This window comes from Lingula anatina, chromosome 1, assembly GCF_051362555.1.
Source record: "Lingula anatina isolate TDL-2025a chromosome 1, LinAna3.0, whole genome shotgun sequence".
Classification (NCBI taxonomy): domain Eukaryota; kingdom Metazoa; phylum Brachiopoda; class Lingulata; order Lingulida; family Lingulidae; genus Lingula; species Lingula anatina.
In genome coordinates this window covers 61,019,277-61,039,356 of record NC_141767.1, presented here as the reverse complement: position 1 = coordinate 61,039,356, position 20,080 = coordinate 61,019,277, and the positions used below count along the sequence as shown (strand labels likewise).

At 34.9% G+C, this 20,080-nt stretch overlaps 3 protein-coding genes across 3 annotated transcripts; 1 reads left to right on the top strand and 2 right to left on the bottom strand.

Annotated features, from left to right (window-relative positions):
• Nucleotides 1-458: 458 nt before the first annotated feature.
• LOC106154173 (obscurin) lies at nt 459-6,614 on the bottom strand. Its single transcript, XM_013528447.2, has 5 exons — nt 6,423-6,614; nt 2,881-3,225; nt 1,982-2,206; nt 1,631-1,717; nt 459-1,309 (listed from the first exon to the last, which is right to left on the bottom strand). The coding sequence occupies exons 1-5, from the start codon at nt 6,490-6,492 to the stop codon at nt 1,212-1,214; spliced, it is 825 nt and encodes a 274-aa protein (XP_013383901.2). The 5' UTR covers nt 6,493-6,614; the 3' UTR covers nt 459-1,211.
• A 2,418-nt stretch (nt 6,615-9,032) lies between these two features.
• On the bottom strand, nt 9,033-13,422 carry LOC106154840 (coatomer subunit epsilon). The gene is made up of 10 exons (XM_013529356.3): nt 13,237-13,422; nt 12,879-13,039; nt 12,476-12,578; nt 12,169-12,218; nt 11,864-11,917; nt 11,019-11,100; nt 10,524-10,679; nt 10,239-10,307; nt 9,881-9,955; nt 9,033-9,382 (listed from the first exon to the last, which is right to left on the bottom strand). Exons 1-10 carry the CDS (start codon nt 13,354-13,356, stop codon nt 9,329-9,331), a joined length of 924 nt encoding a protein of 307 aa, XP_013384810.2. The 5' UTR covers nt 13,357-13,422; the 3' UTR covers nt 9,033-9,328.
• Nucleotides 13,423-13,622: 200 nt separating this feature from the next.
• LOC106154832 (G kinase-anchoring protein 1-A) lies at nt 13,623-20,025 on the top strand. Its single transcript, XM_013529344.2, has 10 exons — nt 13,623-13,845; nt 15,357-15,476; nt 15,900-15,977; nt 16,338-16,500; nt 17,081-17,235; nt 17,790-17,891; nt 18,150-18,213; nt 18,416-18,486; nt 18,683-18,760; nt 19,072-20,025. Exons 1-10 carry the CDS (start codon nt 13,660-13,662, stop codon nt 19,093-19,095), a joined length of 1,041 nt encoding a protein of 346 aa, XP_013384798.1. The 5' UTR covers nt 13,623-13,659; the 3' UTR covers nt 19,096-20,025.
• The last annotated feature ends 55 nt before the right edge of the window (nt 20,026-20,080 follow it).

The window sequence follows — 20,080 nt, the reverse complement described above, 5'->3', positions numbered from 1 at the left end:
GTAGTGATACAACCTTATGGTGGTGCGGCGGTGGTGGTAGAATATAGGAATTTTACTGGTATTGATGGAATATCCAGAACTGTTTCTGAGACATGGTGGTGGATTTGAGAAAACCCCGTTGTCGTATTTTGAGGGTAGAACAAATCACTCTCATGTGGAACTTAACGTTTTCTTGAATGCATTATAGTACATCTAACACAATTAAATTCGTTGTGCTTTTTTCACAACACCATTTGGGTGTAGAAAGGTGCAGCATCAAAGTCTATGCAAGAGTTTGTTACAAATTTGCATTGCTGTTCCCAAGTGAACCAGGCCTTAAGCAAATGAGTGGATCTTTCTTTTTGATGTTTTGACGAATATAAAAAGGTAGCTTGAATCCGATATCGTCGAAATTCTCTTCAATTTTATTGGAATTGTGTGTCTTAATATAAAAATTTAACACAGAAAGGTTATTTGCAAATAATTCCATTTTTGATACATACAAACTCCACCATTTTTCTATTGTAACAATTCCCTACTTCCGTGCCCATACATACATACAAGCACTTACGCACACACGTATAGATAACTAAAACAATGGCGCTTCGACACAAATGATTTTTAAACTCAATACATATGTTATTTTATATACGATTTATTTCACTATAAATAAATAAGGCATTCGTGTAGAAGACGTAGACGTTGTAACTGTGAAAAAAAACTACATAAACAACCAAAGAGACCTGCTCTTAGTTTTAAGTAGACAAAAACGTGTAATATATGTGTATATATACAAGAGACCTGCTCTAATACATGACAATAGCAAGAATATCACCCAAAGTCTGCTTAATGATATGCTACCTTCCTGAGCAGAAGCTTTTAAATGCAGGCATAGGACAGTGGAGTTTTCATTTTATAATGATTAAATCAGCGTGCATAAATTAATCAGTCTTTTCGTAATTCAAAATTTTGACATTTTCAAGGGACTTTTACTTTGACATAATGTTTCTTATATTTGACGTAAAGTACAACAAGTGTGTTAAACAATGCCATATAGGTTTTCGATATGAAAAACTTATCGGAAATAAAGTCCTAAAAAATTGATGGCAAAGTTGAATCAGCAGCGTATTCGCTCCTCTGGCTGCTATAGTGTTGATTTATTTGTGTGACCGCCTCCTTGCTTGGCAATAAATAACAGTTTCGGTGCCAGTTAAGCTTCCGCAACAATCCAGTTATAGTGACCACAGAACACTCAATAAAACCAAAAGATGAAACGACAACGTCGAGTTCTCGAGGAAAGAAGCGACATTTGCTACCTTTTTTGTGGGACCTAAAATACAAATATAAAGGAAAAAAATGCTGCAAATAGATTTAAACAATTGACAAAGGAAATTTCAGATCTCAGTGGGTAAAAGTTGGCTTTGTGAGTCATAATTTAACACACAAGATTCAATATGCTGCCCTTTGCCAGGGATAACATAAAGTCTTTTAAAAGATACTAAGAATACTTCAGTCATAAGCAGGATAAAAGGACATTTTTTTATTGAAATAATCGATCTGATGTAAGCGTAATGTGGTCTAATTGACACATAGCCTTAAAATTACCATATTTTCTTGGTTTCTTTTCTTGATTGCATTAAAATAAGCTTACTTGTGACAAAAATACTCTTGGTAATAATATGTGACCGGGGGCCTATCAAAGACACGCCACAAGTGTACTCGCCAGCGTCTTCAGGTCCTGGAATGGAAAAGGAAATGCAAAACATTAAAAAAAGATCCGATAGAGCTAGTAAGCAAATGATGATTAAAGTAAAATTTTGTTAACAGCTATAGGACTTCCACTTGAGAGTTACCGAAAGTTACGAAAAATACAATATTTTGTCAGACAAAAAAGGACCAAAGTGGTAATTAAATTTAACCTTTTCGCTATATAATCATTTGTTTTAAGTCTAAATTGTCAATAACATTTCCCCTTCATGTCTCTTTTTCCTCTGTCACGTACCGGCATTCAGTATGACCAGCTCGTTCACGGAACCTGATATGTAATCGTTTTTGAAGATGGGCTTGGCATATGGTGGCTGAAAATAATCCTTCCCGTTCGAGTTCAGCTGGACGCCGTCCCGTTTGAAGAGAGAGCTGTCGTAGTCATATGCAGGCCAGTTGTAAACCGTGCACTCCAACGTGGCGTTCTGGCCCGTCCGATTCAGGGTAACATTATTTGTGACCACTGAAAGAGTGTTGATTTAGTGTTAATGCAATGAATGCCAGCATGACATGACGAAATAGAAATGAATGATTTTGAGTTATTTATTTGATTTTTTATCAGTTTTAATTAAAATTTTTCTTTTTATAATCTTTTAAAACCTTGCTCTGCGTTTTAGTTGCAGTGCGAGAAATTTGGTCGATAGATTTCCTTAATTCTTTCAAAGCATGTCTACCTTGTGACATTTTCTAAACTAAGACCTTATTCAGGAGCTTTATTTGCACGTGGCTTTGATTTACAAGGTTTCGGAGGTTAGATATACGAGATAGAAAGGTTTTTTTTTAGTGTGAGTGTGTGTCATTATAGGCTCTCGATATCATTGTGGATAGCAAGGAACCGAAAGCATAAAATAAAACCGTAGAGGACATATTCAGTATGCCGTCTTCTTATATATATTCTGGACAGACAGGAAAATCTATTTGTTCGTTTTGATAGTCATAATTATCATGGCCAATTCGGAAGGCACCCTATGATTATTAAACCACTACCAATTTTGCCATATAGGTCTACATCAATAAACTTAATATACCTAGACCTTTTGATTTTCGAGTATTTGTCTTGAAGCACAGCGAACAAGAAGACCTGAAAACAATATTTTCAAATTGAGATAAATAATACTGTCTAAAAAAGAATAGTACCTTCTATTACATAAATCTCTTTATGGAACTCCCCCACGAATGTCCCGTCTAGGGTGCATGTATACAGTCCACTGTTCTCTAGAGTTACCCCGGGGTAGTAGAGGGTCGAGTCCGCTTCCCCTCCAGCGATGTTGATTCTGTCTTTCTGCTGTGGTTTGTTAGGATCAAAGGGAGATACTGGGATCTCTTCGCCATTGAATAGCCATTTGAATGACTGCATCAGCTCAGACCTTGGTTGAAAATTCACTTTGCAAGTTAATTCTAACGTTGCTCCCGCTAACGGCTGCCCCTCGTCGAATCTGTCCTTTGTGTTGTCGGTGAAATCCAGTAATACAGGAGTTTGCCCTGTAAAAAAACACACATTTGGAGGGAACCTTTAACATCAATCATGAAAAATATGATACATATTGTTTATTGCCCATCAATTAAAGCAGTACTAGTGTAATCAAGATCAAACGCACATTAAAATGAACTTGACTTTTAGTTACCCATCAATTAAAGCAGTACTAGTGTAATCATGATCAAACGCACATTAAAATGAACTTGACTTTTAGTTAACTTTAATTAGCATTTAGCAACTCCACATCACCACCATGTACTAGAAAGCACAAAAATTACTGTTTTGTCACAAAAAAAAAAAAAAAAAAAAAAAATGAAAAGAAAAGAAAAGAAAAAGAAAAAACACGCTTTGAGTACCATATCTCACTTTTAGTTCAAAATACTAGCAACATGAATCGAAAATAAAGAAAAAACGGGGACAAGTGACGTAGAACATTTTCATTTTATTAGAACTCAGCTTGCGCTCTCTAGAGCCTGTCTTATCATAGGGATATCCCTCTCGTCCTACGTGGCAGTTGCTGTCAAACAATTCACATAGCACTAGAAGATCGTCTTGATGACCATGTGATACAAAGATCAACAGCGCCCAAATTGCAAACGAAATCGGTCAAATGAATTACATAAGGTCACAATAAAATCTTGTGATGCAGCAATCTTTATCTCGAGGCCTTAGAAAAATTGCATGGGTTTTCATTCAGAAATGAAAAGGATGATTTCCATACGCAACTGATCAGATCTCTAAAAAAAAAGAAAAGAAAAGAAAACCTCTGCTGTTTTTTGGCAGTGGCTATACGTAGATTGAATTAGATTACGGGTATCGTTTTCAGTTTTTGTAACCTGGGTACGAACTGTGTAAAGAAATATCATCAGTTAGGCATTTACAACTTGCAGACAACAAAGATAACAAACCACTGCATCAGAAACAAGGCAAGATGTCGGCATTAATGATTCCTTACCACATTTCTTTGAATTTGTAAAATGCTTGACTCAATGTAAAATATATTCACCAAACCGCAAATTTGTCCATGGTGTGTCATTGTTAATAAAACATGAAAATGTGGATCAGTTTCTCGGGGAAAAGGCAAGATAGACGCGACGGCCACTGTAAGGTGAAACGGGTAAAACAATGGCGGCTCTTTCTTGAGGATGAAATCCGCACGTGAAGAAAAAAGACTCAATCAACGGAGCTCAGCGGGATTTCGCTTAAAACTCCAATTGAAATGTATTTTAAGGCGCCCTTTGTTTTATTTTATAGGCTGTTGAAAGGAAACACGGAAAGGGGACAGACAAATGAATAACACCTAAAAAGTGTCAAATAAGATGGTACAAACCCAAAATGGTTGATCATACTTAGATGGAACGAAGGGGATGGGGGGAGCAGCAGACTAGCTTATTGAAAAAGAAATTTGTTTATTTTTTAAAGTAACATTTTCTTATTTTCGTATTTTGCAATTTCTATATCAATTTCTGATCAGTTTGTAACTTAGACCGGTTTTATGTGTGTGTATGTGTGTGTGCATGTGCGTGTGTGTGCGTCTGTAACAAAGGATTTCCACTGAACAGCGCACTGATTGTTACTTGTGTATACACTATAAGCTTATACCAAAATGCATATACACAGTCAGCCCAAAAATACAGTTCTTTCCTTCTTTGAGATGTCAAAGCCTTGATTCAGGTTTAGCTTCTGCTGTCGGCCTATCCACACAAAGTGGGTATGCGATACCGTAATTAGCTTATAACAAGAACACCATGGAGAGGTTCACTGGAAAAACACGTATTAATGGAAACCCTTATTTCTCAGGATCATATGTGCCTATCATACGTGAATCGCATTCATTGTAATGTTTTTAAAAGTGCACTGCTGCTAGGGGAAGAAAGGTCGAATATGTTCACCTGTGCTGTCTACTAGCAAACTTCGTATGTATCTTAAGACTGGGTGTCTCAGAATCAACAAAAAAACTTTTAATTGAGTGAGATGTAACACCACGCAGGGAATGATAATGCACCCTCCACAAGGGTCGCAGATAATTATGTGCACTTCTCCCTGACGAGTGACAGTGCATGAAAAGTACCATCATTTATCTAGAGGCATATCTGTGAATAACTAGAGAAAACTCAATCTGTGGCGCTGGTAGAGGGTAATGATAATATGCGCTGTCTTAACCCGAATCGTGTCGAGTATCGAAAGATCACGGTTTCTTATATCGGTGTACTTGAATTTTTTAGAGAAATTAACCCAAATGTAGTTATTCCCGCTCTAGTTAATTGGATCATGTTGGGAAATATCCATTTCATTGATTATATCATTAATTATCCCTGCTCTCAGTCGCCAACAACTGTCACGGTTGAATATTAAAGTTTAATTAATGACTAACATAAAAATCCCAAGTGAATCACATGCATATCTAATTCTCTAAAAATAATTTAAAAGCAGGTCTGTTGCGAAAAAAGTAATTTTATCTGAACGAGTGACATCATCAAATTGATCAGATCATGATATGGCGTTTTGCGTTGGATAATAGAATTTCAGACATCATTTTGCCTGTTTTCAAACATAATGAGTCAGTGTTTCTCAGTAGGCGTATTTTACAGCTAAGGTAATAGATTTGTCAGCTTATATAATAATTAGGTTATTGAATTACCACTCCGCCAAACGTGGGAATACTACACACTTCTCAGTCATGTGAGCATGGGGCAAAGCTCTAAAAATAAAACCAAATGTATTTCGTTCCCAAACCATGCAGCAAATGTAATAAGATTGTGTTTATACCATGTCGACTTGGTTTAAGTTCGACAAGTGTGACTTTTCCATATAAATGTAAATATCGTACAGCCAGACGTAATAAAACTCATTGTCGATCAATAAAAGCTACAGACAAATATAGATTGATAGCGCTCATGCAGACGATAGAGTTGAACTTACAGACACCAAAAGTATAGTGACCTATATGTGTTATCAAACAGAAAGGGGAAAATGTTGCCTCTTTTCCTGCTTTACTGCGTGAACGTTTGCTAATTTGGATTGACAATAGTGTTGGCAGTTACCTATTCTCGTTTTTTTCCTCATCCCTCACGCCCCCACTCTTTAACACACACACACACACACAGACACACACACACACACACACACACACACACACAGCGCATACAGGGGAAAGGTGGCCACGATTTGAATAAAATATACAGCCAAATATATCACCTACCTTGGCAGAGATGTGCGAGCATGGAAAGCAATAAAGCAAATAGTCCCTTGGGTGTCAGGAAACGCGCCATGTTCAACTACAACTGTGAGTTTGAACGCGGAAATACTACTACTGTCAGGTTAGGGCTGGATCCTCAGCATATTATACCTTTAATAAGGTCGAGAAGTGGCTTCAATCCGGCGGCGGTGCTACGTCACTGGGTGACTCACCATACCATACCACGGAATAAGACAGACGCATTATCATTGTCTACTTAGCGTTAACTAAATATTACTATGGTAATATGATACTATGTTTATTGTAAATAGGTAATGTTACTTGAATGGCTGTTATTTGATACTAACGCACTAAACTATTTCTCTTCTTTTCTCGGAGGTAATCAAGAGGAAAGAGCGTTAAGTCGGTGTAAAACGGTTCCATGCAGAGGATACACTGGAGAATTCTAGCCACAATGTATGAGATATGCAGCTGGATGTGGGTCTCCCCAAGACTGTTATTGGTCGCAACACATCATAATGTGTAAAAATATAGACCCATATGTGTGCTCTGCAGTGCGCAATGCCATGCACTCGCTCAGTGCTGACAGAAAAAGAAAGAGTTTAGTCCGTGCCGTGGTAAGCGTCAATCAGTCCTAATATAATTTCTTTTCATAGCGATCCGTAAACTGATGGGGACTTGGGAAAGCTAAACAAGAAAACGTACTTAAAACACAACCCCCGGTGTATGTCCTTATGGCTACATTACCTTCGTATTTGTCGGGACAGAACTTGAGGGACCCAATTGTTTTATCATGCTGAGTAACAATTACGAGTATTTACCTTTTTTCAAAATACTAAGGGTTGGACAGTGTGGGCATTATTTTGTTGACCGGACACGAAGCCAAAAATACACTTTTTGTATATAATAAAAAGTGTAATCATTGCGACTTGTGGATAACTCAATTCCACGCACTTGTTGTCAGGGGTCAATTTCAATTGATCATAAAATGTAATTGTCTGTTCTATGGTCAGGTGTGGAAACCAAAGGCGGAAGGAAGCTATTCCTTTCACTGTAAAATCGATATATAAAAAAACTTGGAAGTATCATCTTGGTTGACCGGACACGCTGAATAAATGAAAATGCTCAGAAAACTGTCACAAATCCCCGTTAAAAGGAATAAGAAATGTTTTTTAATGATGGTTATTTTCTTCCTTACGTACCGTCCATAAGTTCACATGCTTGCACAATGGAGGCCATGCATGTAAGTATACTATATATGAAAACTGAAGGAACCATCTATTTTGGTTGCCCGGACACAAAACAATAGAAAGAACCATCCTAGTTGAATATAAATAAAATTTCGAATATGAAACCCACAGAATCCGTTGTTGGTCAATTTGATTTCGCTTATCAAATTATAGTTATCTTTTTACAGCCGATAGGTGAGATAACCATATTAGGATATAAAGAGGGACATATATACGTAGGGGGTCTGAGGGACAATCATCAGCAGGTGACAGGTTCCAGTCATTAAGAAAACTTCCGGGTATGATATTTTCAAATGAATGTATATGTTACTCGTCTTTCTTAGACCGTGTACCTAAGTAAATATTTAGATTTTAAAGTAATCTTCCGTGGATGATTTGGAAAAAATGCTCATTGCGTAACTCTTTCTACTATCTTTTTATGTATATAAATCCACATCTAGCGCAGTTTTCCGCAAAAAATGCATTTCATTCAAACTTCCGGGTATGAGATGGAACACGAAAGCACTTTGAAAATCTTTTGTTTGTTTAATATATTTTACGCTTGTTAAGCTAAAAGTGAGAAAACTCGGTTTTTATGAAAGATGGCAGAGATTCAATACAGCAATTAAAAAAGAAATAAAAATAAAGCGCGTTCCACGTAAAATCGAGTATATAAAAACACATACCCGTCTTTCATGATCTTTAATTTATCCTCTTCTTAACTTCATTCAGTTAAATAATATCTTGAAAATAGGTTTGAATTTTGCTGTTATTATTATTATTTTTTTTTACTTTTCGAGGAGCTTTCGGTGAATCAATTCTTGACTGTCGTCGAACTGTTATGGATTTCCTTTATGATCCACTTGCAAATAAACTAGTAAATTTTATGAACTTTCATAAGGTGCTTTTCAAAAATGGCAACACAATGAACTTGTAACATTTGTTTAGTAATCAGGGATGTGAAGCGCAGTTCAGACAAAAAGAATCTTAAAGGGATAATAACTCTTCGTTTCGGCCAAAAAATGAATTTTCCTGGAGTAAACAACAATTTTCCCATACTAACCAATGGTTAATGAATCCATTTTTACATTCAAAGTTAGTCCGTTTTTTTTTCTAAAAAGTTTGTTTTTTTGTTAAAATCTCTTAAGAGATTTTAACAGAGTATAGCCATCAGTGGAGGTCACGTGATCTAAAGACAAGCTCAGATATCAGAAAAATAGCTGAAGAACTATATGTCCCACTTCACATGTAGGTTTTGTACTCTACAAATAAAAAGAGGGACATTCTCATGATTGTACGATATCCTTTGATTTTAGAGAAGGCTATAGGGGTCAAATGTAAATACTGAAGAAGAAATTAATGCAATAACACATAATAATAATAATAGTTATCTACATAATTTTATTTTTTTAAATATAAAGTATAGATTCTCTTGAAAATCCCTCATTCCTTACATTCCTTTCATTTTCTTCAACATTTCTTCCCAGTGACTATAGCATGATTTTGTTAAGATCCAGACTCTCTCTTTCCAATCTTGTCCTAGAAGCTTTGTTACAGAAAAGATATCAGAAATAACAAGACCAATGACATACAGTGTCCAAAATATTATAATACAATGAGTGCGAACACAGATTTGCTGCTGTATACACTCTAATAGTTCCATTAACTTTGACCTTGTCCCTATGCTGATACTGATGGAGCATAATTCTTTACTAATCTGTCCAATTCATTTTCCTAAAAAGAGAAGAAGAAAAGCATTATAAGACTTGTGTCATTAAAAAATTAAATGCCTTGTGCCAGAAGGAAAAAGTTGTACATGACATTGCTTTGAATTGCATTCAACTTTTCACGTCTTTAAAGGATGACAACTCTTCATTTGAGTGGGGAGAGTGCCATAAAACAGGTCCTGGGGTAAATGTGGGGATTACACAACAAGCATTTAAGTTGGTCGGCCATATTTGATCCTCAGATTTGTTAGTCTGCTGATAATTATGAAGTGTAGCTATCTATGAAAGTCCACATGGTGCGATAGCAAACACAGATTCCAGAATAATTGCGATAATCGCCCATTTGGGGGTAAATTGTAAGACATATCAAGATTTCACCAAATTGACCAAAGGAAAGGATTTCCTGTTCCCTTGCTGGTCTAAAATATTTTCCCATGATGTACAAAATTTACTTAGCAAGTGTTTTTGTTGGTTACATCTCTGCATAAAGTGCAATTAATCTCACCTTTTGGAGATAATCCTTCACAAATGGATGGCTCCTATGTGAATCTTTCAGCTGAGAAATATAACGATTGCTAACCTAGAAAAACAAGGCAAAAAGAAGCTCTTTAAACATTTTATCTAAAAAAAAAAACGACTGAAATCAGCATATCAGTAGACAGAAATCAGATCAACGCTACATATTAAAATACTAGTGTCATCACACCAGAGCTAACATATGCAAATTTTCACTTTAATTCTCAGTTTAAATTCCCTTTATTCATTGTAAAAAAACTCAATTCATGTATGTTCAATAAATAAATAAATAAATAAATAAATAAAAATACTCAGTGTCTGGAAAAAAATTAACAGCAAGACTGTACCTCAGGAGGTTTTCCTAAATGCTGTGAAAGCACCACCATGTTTACCAAGGTCTCTGGATTGTTGCTGTCCTGGAAGAAGAATTGACAGATTAAACAATGCTAAAAGCAAAATATTTGATTGCTACGTGTCCTGATCAATCAACATACCATAATACTGCTAACATTTAAGTGGTAGTCTGTTCCAGCACATTTTTGAAGTGGAATAAATGAAGTGAACATAAATTCCACATAGTGGACTTAAAAGATTTTCAACTTTAAATATAAACTCCTTCAATTTAATTCTACCTTATCCATGGCTTCCTGTAGTGCCCCCTCAGCATCATCAAACCTCCCTTGCGCCATGTAACAAGCGGCCATACCATTGAGGAGGAGAGGGGTGGACACATGCTTGTCCGCCATCTCCTGGAAAATGTAGTAGGCATCCTGGTACTTTTCACCTCCCTAGAAGGCAAGAAAAAATATTTTTTGATGATATGCAAGGCTTGACTTAACGAAAAACAGTAAAGTATTAGAAGAGATAAATTTTAAGAACTATTTTAAGAACTTTATTATGGTTTGTTTTCCCATGATGTAAAACAATAAAAGAAAGAAATGAATGGATTTAATTTTGGGAAAAATGTTTACAAGTTGAAAATATCTTAACATAAAAAAATTGGGTAGCAATGTCTAAAACAAATATACTAACCAAACAAAAATTTGAATTTTAACTTAATTTGTGGAAGGTAGATTTCATGAAGTCAAACTATCTATTTAGATAAATGTGGTGTTTGTAGTACGTACCACAGCAAGATTAAACCAAGCCTGGGCCATTTGAGTGAGGATGTTGTCATCATCCGTATCCTGCATCCTCTTCAACTCTTTCCTGAAATATTAGAATGGTACATTGATCACTAATGGATTTCAATGAAAACTACTATTTCATAATTAGATGACTAATAGCATAATAGTAAACATATATGATTTTTTTTCTAAAACCATCTATACAAAAACTTTCTGGTGAAACAAGAAAATACTATAACACAGCATAATACATGTTCAATATCAGGACTTTAGAATGAGCTTTTTGAGGTATTTACTGACAAAGCAATGTTTTGCATAATGCAAGTGTAACAACTATCAGTGTACAGCCACTCTTGGCCAATGACAGCACTGTAAAAAGTTGACAGACTGATATAGGTGATAACTAAGAGCCCTTAGTATATTGAAAATCTATGTTGTGACTAGCAGTTCAAAATAACTGAAATTATTTTAAGCAGTTTTCATAACTCTACCTAAATGCTACAATTAATCAATTACTAAATTCAACAGGAGTACAAACCAGAAGGTGTGCTTCAGAAGAAAATGATTAAGAGGGGAAAGAGGGAGGAGGATACCTGACTAAAAACTGGACAAGATGTCTATGGAACTTTTCAAAAAAATTATCTCATCAGATCCATACTTGACCCTAAAGGGGACATGAACAAAAATGAAGCAAAACAAAATTTCTACTTTAAGATATTGCTGCAGACATGTTACAATACAACAAAAAAGAAGTGAATGATTAAATGCAAGTATAAAGGGAAACTCAGTGGCCTACATACATGACTTCCTGGAAGTTGTGGTCTGAAACCACTATCTGCACTTACTTTGCTAGGTCAACTCGATCAATTTTCAGGTAGATCTGTATCATAGTGGCAATGCTGTAAAATAGGATAAGTTCCAATGAATTTTGTAAAATTAAATAAATAAGGTGCAGTTAAGATGAAAAAACTTTGCACACATTTCAAATGTCATAGGACACCACAACATGTGAAAAAAAGATTGTTTTCAAAAGCAATTTCTACAGATAAAAATGTGCATTTCATTGTTTTTTTTTTCAACAAAAATTTGATGAGCTCCTTTATTTATAGAATTTATTGCAAGACAAAAAGAACTAATGTCCATGACTCACCACTCTAAATTATCTGATGAATGAAGTGTCCGTAGAGCAGAATCAAAATTCTGAAAGTAAGATTGAAATAATAATATTGTTGTTCAAACAGATTATTCAAATTGTCAGTGATTTCCTAAAAAGAAAAAATTGAGCCACTTAACACATAATAATGTATTTTTCTGTAAGAGACACTAAAACTTGACTTAAATATTATCATGAAACAACGAAATCAGTACAGAACCCATATAACACATCGTAAGATAAATCATTATACAATTTAATACATTAACCATTTTTAGAGCCTTGAAAACTAGTTATTAGCTACCTGTTCCTGAATATATATGGATGCTGCCATAAGAAGGAATGTGCTGTTAGTCAAATCCACATTTCCACTCATCTGCTTGTCAAGATCTCTGACAATAGAGTCCCTATAATATAAAATACAGATTTGCTTCATTCACAATACAGACCTACAGAACATTTCAATCAAAAAGTGAACCAATATACTTCATCTAAGCTTTAAAATTTTGCCTTCATACATCCAAATTATTTGGCTAAATATATCATTAACTCAATATGCCTATGCCTTCATATGCCAATGAACATGGGTGATAAACAAGCAAGCTAGTTTTATGACCAACAAATAGGGCAGCGTTTCTTTTCCTCTGACATGATGTTGCTACTTTTAATATTTGCCTTTGTATTAAAAGTTTACCCAGCTGACTGACCTTTTTGTATCATTGGCCAAATAGTCTGCATACATTTTGACTGCCTGTAACTCGGGAGGGGAGGAGGCACCTATTTCATCCAACACAACACCGTACTTCCTTTGGGCTATGTAAGCTCTGTACATTATAACATCTCTTTCCTCTCTCAGTTGGGGTGAGGGCTATGAAAGGAAATATGAATATGGTGTATGTCTATCACTTAATCTGCAGTATTCGTAAGAATGAACAAATTGTTATTTTAATTTATAATGTTTGATGTTACTGTTACGTTAGTTCATTTTGTAAGCCGGCGACATATTTACATATAAATAAAGCTTCATGTAGCAATCAAACAAATTCAGGCAAACATATAACTTACTTTGAGCTTCTGGGCTTCATTTATACACTGCTGGTAATTTCCAGTGTATAAAGAAGTTTTGATTTCGAAGAGCTCATCCACATCAGCTTCCCTTGCCATGTTGTCGTCTGCAATGCGCATGCACAACCACGTAGCAGTCTACTTATTGAAAGAGGGCAGCACTTGCTGGAGAATGAACTTTTTTATCAAGACATCAATCTTTGATAAAGAAAAATAATAATAATGAGTTCACTACTTGTTATTATAGATTTAAACCAGCTATAAGTAATTTGCAAAATATTGCAGTAGATCACAGAAAACTGGGCATTTGATTCTTTTAGTTTCCAAATATGGTCTTGAAATAATCTAACTTTTTTCACCTTTCTTGAAAAATTATGCCAAGGTCCAGTGCAGGTGCTGCCCTCCCATGATAGAGTCTAAACTATGGCCTTAGCAGTATCGTCACGTTTCTCGCTGCTCAAAGTAGAAGATGACGAAGACAGCGATGGAACAGAAAATCAAAGAAAACCCCAGAGTGGAAAGTCACAAAATCAAACACAAACAGCAAATGCAAAGAAAAAACAGAAGAAAAAGAAGAAGAATGACACATCTAAAGCTGAAACCGACGAGGTATTCGACGACACAGTCATTGTGTCTGGCAGATTCAGATCCAAATCATTATTCAAATGAAATTTATCTTTGTTTACAGATATTGTTGTGAAAGCACTTCTTATTCGCTCTCTTTGTCTTCAATATTGTCTCTCATATATGAAAAAATAAACCATATTACAGTCAAATATAATCCTTGCGCAGATACTTTGTGCCTAAAGGTTCTATTTGTTATTGCAATGGTGGCATTATCATACATGAAGGCCTTGCTTTGCTCATTAGTTTTTTTCGTTTTGCATGCAGAAGGATACAATGTTTTCAAGGGTAAATTATAGAAAATATTTTTTTTCTTATTAAAGACACATGAACAGGGTGATTTACCAAGGAGAGCATCCAGTGCTAGTTGGCAATAAGTCAGAATAATTTACTCTATGCTTGAGCACTGCACATGTAGTAAAAAATATGCATAAGTGCTGGAGTACCATTATTCAGACTTTGATACAGAGTGCTTAATGATAAGAACTTTGTATTCAGACTCTGCTCTTAGTCTATTGAATTTTATTGTCTGATTACTAGAATGGTCTGAGTATATAACATCTACTAAAACTATATCAAAACCAATGCAGTAAGATATTGGGTGTTGCATTAGGTTCCATGTTGTTTTTAAACTAACCAGCCTACTAGTTCACTCCAAGTTACATAGTTGTGTGCAGTCGATTAGCCTACTTAATTGACTTTATCTCAAACTTTAGGTAACTGGTTCTGGATGTCTCTTTAGATATGCATTCATGTCATAATCCATTTGGTAGACGTGATAGGAAACTTGATAACTCTTGTGGTAAAGTTGAATAATTTTAACAGCTTACAATTCAAAATTTACAATATTATTACCTATTGTGGCATTGAAGATTGTTTTTTTTTTCACGAATGTAGTTTAAAAACTTGCCTTAAGTGCTGTACATGTGTCTTTAGTTACTGTAAGCCATCTGAATGTTATGGAAATGTTTAATGAATTACATATTTTCTTTTGGATTCGAAAAGATTCTGATTAAACTAAAAAGATTTAGATATCCATTTTATTTGTTCAGCCCTACAATCCTAAACATGGCATTAGCTATGTTTTTTTTATGTTCAGTGGGAGAGAAAATGACAAGAAGTAGCTTAAAAGGGGAGAAAACAGCATGTAATGTTTCGAAACATTTTGTTGACATGTAATATTATAGTATGAACACCTTCAATGCAATATGTCAGCTATTGGCATGTTTAGACACCATGGCCCTTTTTATTGAGTAAGTATAATAATGTGCATGTTAGCAATGTGTATGGTTGTTTTTGTATGTTGCATGTGTACATTGTTTTTGATGTGTATATTAGGACTATATCAGATCTTGTGAAATGTTCTATTTAAGCAGTCATAATACATATTTGAATTGTACTTTTACAGGCATTTTTCAAAAAGCAACAACAACATATTTTATACACACAAATATTCACTGGTGAAATGATGAGTATATTCTGTTATACAATTTCAGCTCCGTAATCTAGCTTTTGGTGGTGGAGCAGGCAAGCACAAACCTCAACAGCACCAGCAACACCATGTATCAGCAGCCCCGATTAGACAGTGGGAAGAGTGGAGGAATAAGGATGAAGAGGTTAGGTTTTAAAGTGTGTACTGGGAGTATGTGTATGGGTGGGAGATGAACATAAGGAGGCACAGTCTGAGTGGGAGCAAAGGGGGAGGGGGGGTCGTTGGAGGAGTAAAAAGTTCCTCAAGTGGAAGTCCAGGGTAGAAGAATCAATGAGAGGTAGGGGAGTGGAGAAATAAGAATGAAAAGATAGGGTCCAGGCCTCAGTTGTGGGAAGAGAAGAAAATATGATGGGGATACAAGATTTTCAAGGTAATTCATGTTCATTTTGAAATTTGATAGGCAGGTTTGTAATTCAATTTGATGAAAATATGATTTTTAATTACAAAATGGTTGAATTGGTTGTAGAGATGAGTGTATGGATATTGGAAACGGCATAACTTCTGTTTACTCTAAACATATTTGCATCTTTTTTTTTTTTCTGTACAGTTCGCAGCAGAGACATATGAGAAAGAACTTCAAGAAGCATTACTTCAAAGCAGATTGGAATTTGAGGCAAAAAAAGAAGTAAGTACTAAAACATGCTTTTACTGATTAAAATGTAGGGAATTGTATCAATTTTATGCTTTAATGATTGGCACACTCTAGTTACGTGTATGGGTTTAATGTCTGATAGATTTTTTCTGACCTGGCTATGAGTTCAAGTCTGAAATTTCGTTTATGAGGTTAGTTTTATGTACAAGTTATATGGCGTGTTTCCAGTGACATTTGAGACACTTACAACATTTGTTGGTGTGCTGGAAACAGGAAAGGTTATATGCTACCAATGTTGAGCTTATCATAATCAAACCACCAACTGAAAGGTGTTATATCAAGAAAGATTGAGTAAGCATACTGGACCTTAACCATTAAAGTCTGTTTCTTTAGTTTCTTAGAGCCACAGATGGAGTAGGAGATACAGACAAAGGCCAGAATAACAAACCTAAGAAAAAGAAGAGAGCCAATATTCAACCAGTAATGACACTTGAAGAGTTTAACAGATCTAGAGGAGGAGGAGGGGAACATATCAATGGGAAAACATCATTCTCAGGTTTGTCTAGTCATGTTGTATTGCATCAGGGCATATGGGAAAACCTCCCAAAAGACAGTCAGCAGAAGATGGCAACCTAATCCAGAGTGTAAGGACTATTTAGATGAGAAATATTGACCCACTCCCATAAAACATATTTCTCTACATATATCTAATGAAAAAAGGATAAGAAAATTATTTGTACCCTACTTCTACCTTCTTTAAATGAATTATTAAGAATGAGAGTTTTTTATTGAGGACAAAATAGTGGATAGAGAGGGGGGAAGACTATAAACCAGTTGGTTGATAACTAACTTATTTAGTTAAATCTGAATCTGAATTTATGCAACTTTCCCAATGAAATCAGTCCTTACAATGTTTCAGTGCAAATGCAATTGTTGTAAGTTTTTTTAGAACTATAAATGCTGTGTAATTTTCATCTAGCCATGTATCTAAATCAATACAGAAAGCACATGATGCATTTTCTTTATAAAGTATTTTCCAAAAGGATTATCTATTGTCTTTTGGAAGACCCAGAAGACAATCCCTGATGTTTTTGTTCTCCCATGAATCTTTACTTACATTTTATGCCTTCCACTAGCATTAGAAGAAATAGAAGATATTCCTATACCCCTGGCCACCAGTGTGAAAACACCACCAGTAGCAGTTGAAGAAGAGAGAAAATTTTTTGATAAAGTAGAGCAAGATGCAGGGAACATCATCAGGAAGGAGAAGATACAAGAGGAATATAAAAAGGTTTGTTCATGAAGCCAGATTAGAAATATGTTGAAATCCAGACAGTAGCAGTTTCTTTTAACATTATTTGTGCTTATATGTCACTTTTGCATTAATTTTTTTTATAACAGTACCAGGGCAATTCTAGTGTTCTTTTCAGAAGGAGAATCTAATATTATATAAGTATTGACCTCGGCTGACATCAATATGTTGTTTTGCAGACCTCAGAAAAGTCTTATGGACCAAGGCAGAGCAGAAGATTTATTCTTTTGTGAGGTCTGCAAAACAACAGATTGAGTGCAAGTCAAAAATTGTTTTACTTTATAATTTCAACCTGAATGTCCGTGTCCTGTAGGATAACATAAAAGTTGCAGCAGTGCTGTAATCCACCATGTTGTTTGTTGTGTGATTAATGACATGATATACTCCTGAAAAACCATTGGTTACCTCAGTGGTCTTTATTATGTTTGCATTGTCATCAGCGGTAGATTTTGTGTTTTATCAGAACTCAAATACCTGGATATATGTATTCTGTGCTATATGTAATAAAAGGGTTTTATTTTCTCTTATTTTAGCAATATGCTGTAGAAAATGCCATATCTGCCAAATATCAAGATGAACTGGAGAGCAAGGACAAAGAAATCATGAAGTTAAAGGCGACCATACAAAACTATGAAGTAGGTTATGTTGTATATTGCTGTTAATGCTTTGTCCAATTCAGACTTATAATGTTTCTAGTCACTAGTATAAATTTACTACTTTGTGCATCAAATAAATTATCTTGTTAAAAATGTGCATGTAGCGTGAGATCAAAAAGTTCTCTGTCAGTGAAATGGAGAAGAAATCTAAGTATTAAGTTCTTTAAAATTAAATATTATTGCAGGGTGCTTTGTATTTATTTGTTAAAGAATTAAATAATTACAAATTGTTTACAGGATGAACTTAAGCAAGTAAAAAAGAGGAATAAACAATTATGCCACATCTTGGGTCAAGGAGAAAGTAAGTAAATAAGCACTGACTGTGCCATATGGATTGTTAGGATACATCAATAGTTAGTTTTATATTATTCTTAGCCAAAATGTTTGCATATACAAAATGAGATTACTGTTCATACTTAATACACAACCCTTATTTGGAGGTGGGGTGCAATTGTGTCTGGCAATTTTAATTGATCTTGATTTTAAAATAATTTGCATTGTAGTGAAAGGCAAAGCTGAGATTCTAGTCCAACTTGACCAGCTAACTCAAGTCAAAGATGAACTAACAGAAGAGGTATGATGCTATACTTGATCATCTTTCAGTTGGCAAATATGGTAAACTGTATCAACTTGACCATTCTTGAAAGTAGATTTTTTTTTTTACTGTAATAGCTTTCTTAGATTTATAGTCAAATCCTTTGTAGTTGTCATTCAGTGTAAAATAATCAAAGACATGTTAAGTTTCACAACCAGTTTTTTTTTCATTGTAGGTGACAGAATTAAGGGCAGATTTAGAAAAAGAACGTTCCAAGGTCCATGCTTATAAGTCAGAGCTGGACAAGCTTAAGGTGAGTTTCAAGATTGCTTTAAAAAATGTACATTCTCCATTGGTACCATGCCTTTGAACACCATGCTTTAAAGCAATTTTTTATGTAATGTGACATTTTGTCCACTTAGTGTTTTACTTATATAATTGTTTAGTATGCTCTGCAACTTTTTGTTTAAATTATTTTCCACAGATTTTATCAACAAAATGCGCAAAAAAGATTGATTGTTACAGTAATTCAGTCCTAATATGTGCTCTCTGTCGTAGATGTTAATTTAGTATGAGTGCAAGATACATCATATGAGAGAAATTGACTATGAGATTTTGTTTCAGGGTAACAAACATACACCACGGTGAAAACATGGCAGAGATATCATGTCTAGTAAACAGAAAAAGACTATATAGGGGGATGGTGACTAAATGGAGGATGATCTTGGATGTCTCTAGACATTGGAAACTTGTCAAATATTACAAGTGAACTTCTGTATTGTGGAAAGAATTCGGATAAATCAGTTTACTGGGACCACTAATTCTGAGCCAAGTTCTGAGGATTATATCAGTTCTTTTTGGCACAAGTACAAGTTATGTGTTAGAGTTAGTTAAGTTGTACAGCAGTTTCATTTTTTTTTTGTTATAAATATTGCTGCAGTCCACTTCAGTGAAAAAATATCAAATTTTGTCTATATTTTATGAAAATTATGTAGATTGCTGAGCTACTATACTTGAACTTTCAAGGCGAAGTTCTTTCAAGATTTGCTGTGATTTCAGTGAAGGATGGTAGAGTAGTAATATTTTGGTGGCACAGTGTATTTCGAGTCACCAACTCTTTTGTCAAGACAGAGAGATTAATTTTTCTCAAACTGAAGTTGTGTTCACAATGTAGGTGGATTTAACCTTTTTGATGCGACCCTTTTTTTTTTTTGCAATGTTCTTTAGTTTTGCTCACCAAAGGTGACAAAAGTGATTCTTCCGTCTGCAGCCTCCCTCCTCATAACTGATTATAGCATGCAACAAGATGTTTTCCTTTATCAAGGGCCTGCAGAGAAAGGTAGTGCCAGTAAAGGTTGATGTATCTGCACCGTGAGCACATTAGTTTAAAAACATTAAAACCAAATTTTCTGTGGCAGGTTCAGATAATATCAGTGATCATTCCTACTGTTGAAGTTAAAATTCTGTCTGGCATCTATGCAGAGATTTTATGTGAGATACAAAGAAAACTTGATTTAAGTTGATGAGTTTTTATTTTTCATCCTCATTTGAAGCAAATATATTTTTATGTGCCAAGTATTTAATTATCAAATCACTTTTCTTCATTTTCTTTTTTTTGACAGATTATTTAAAT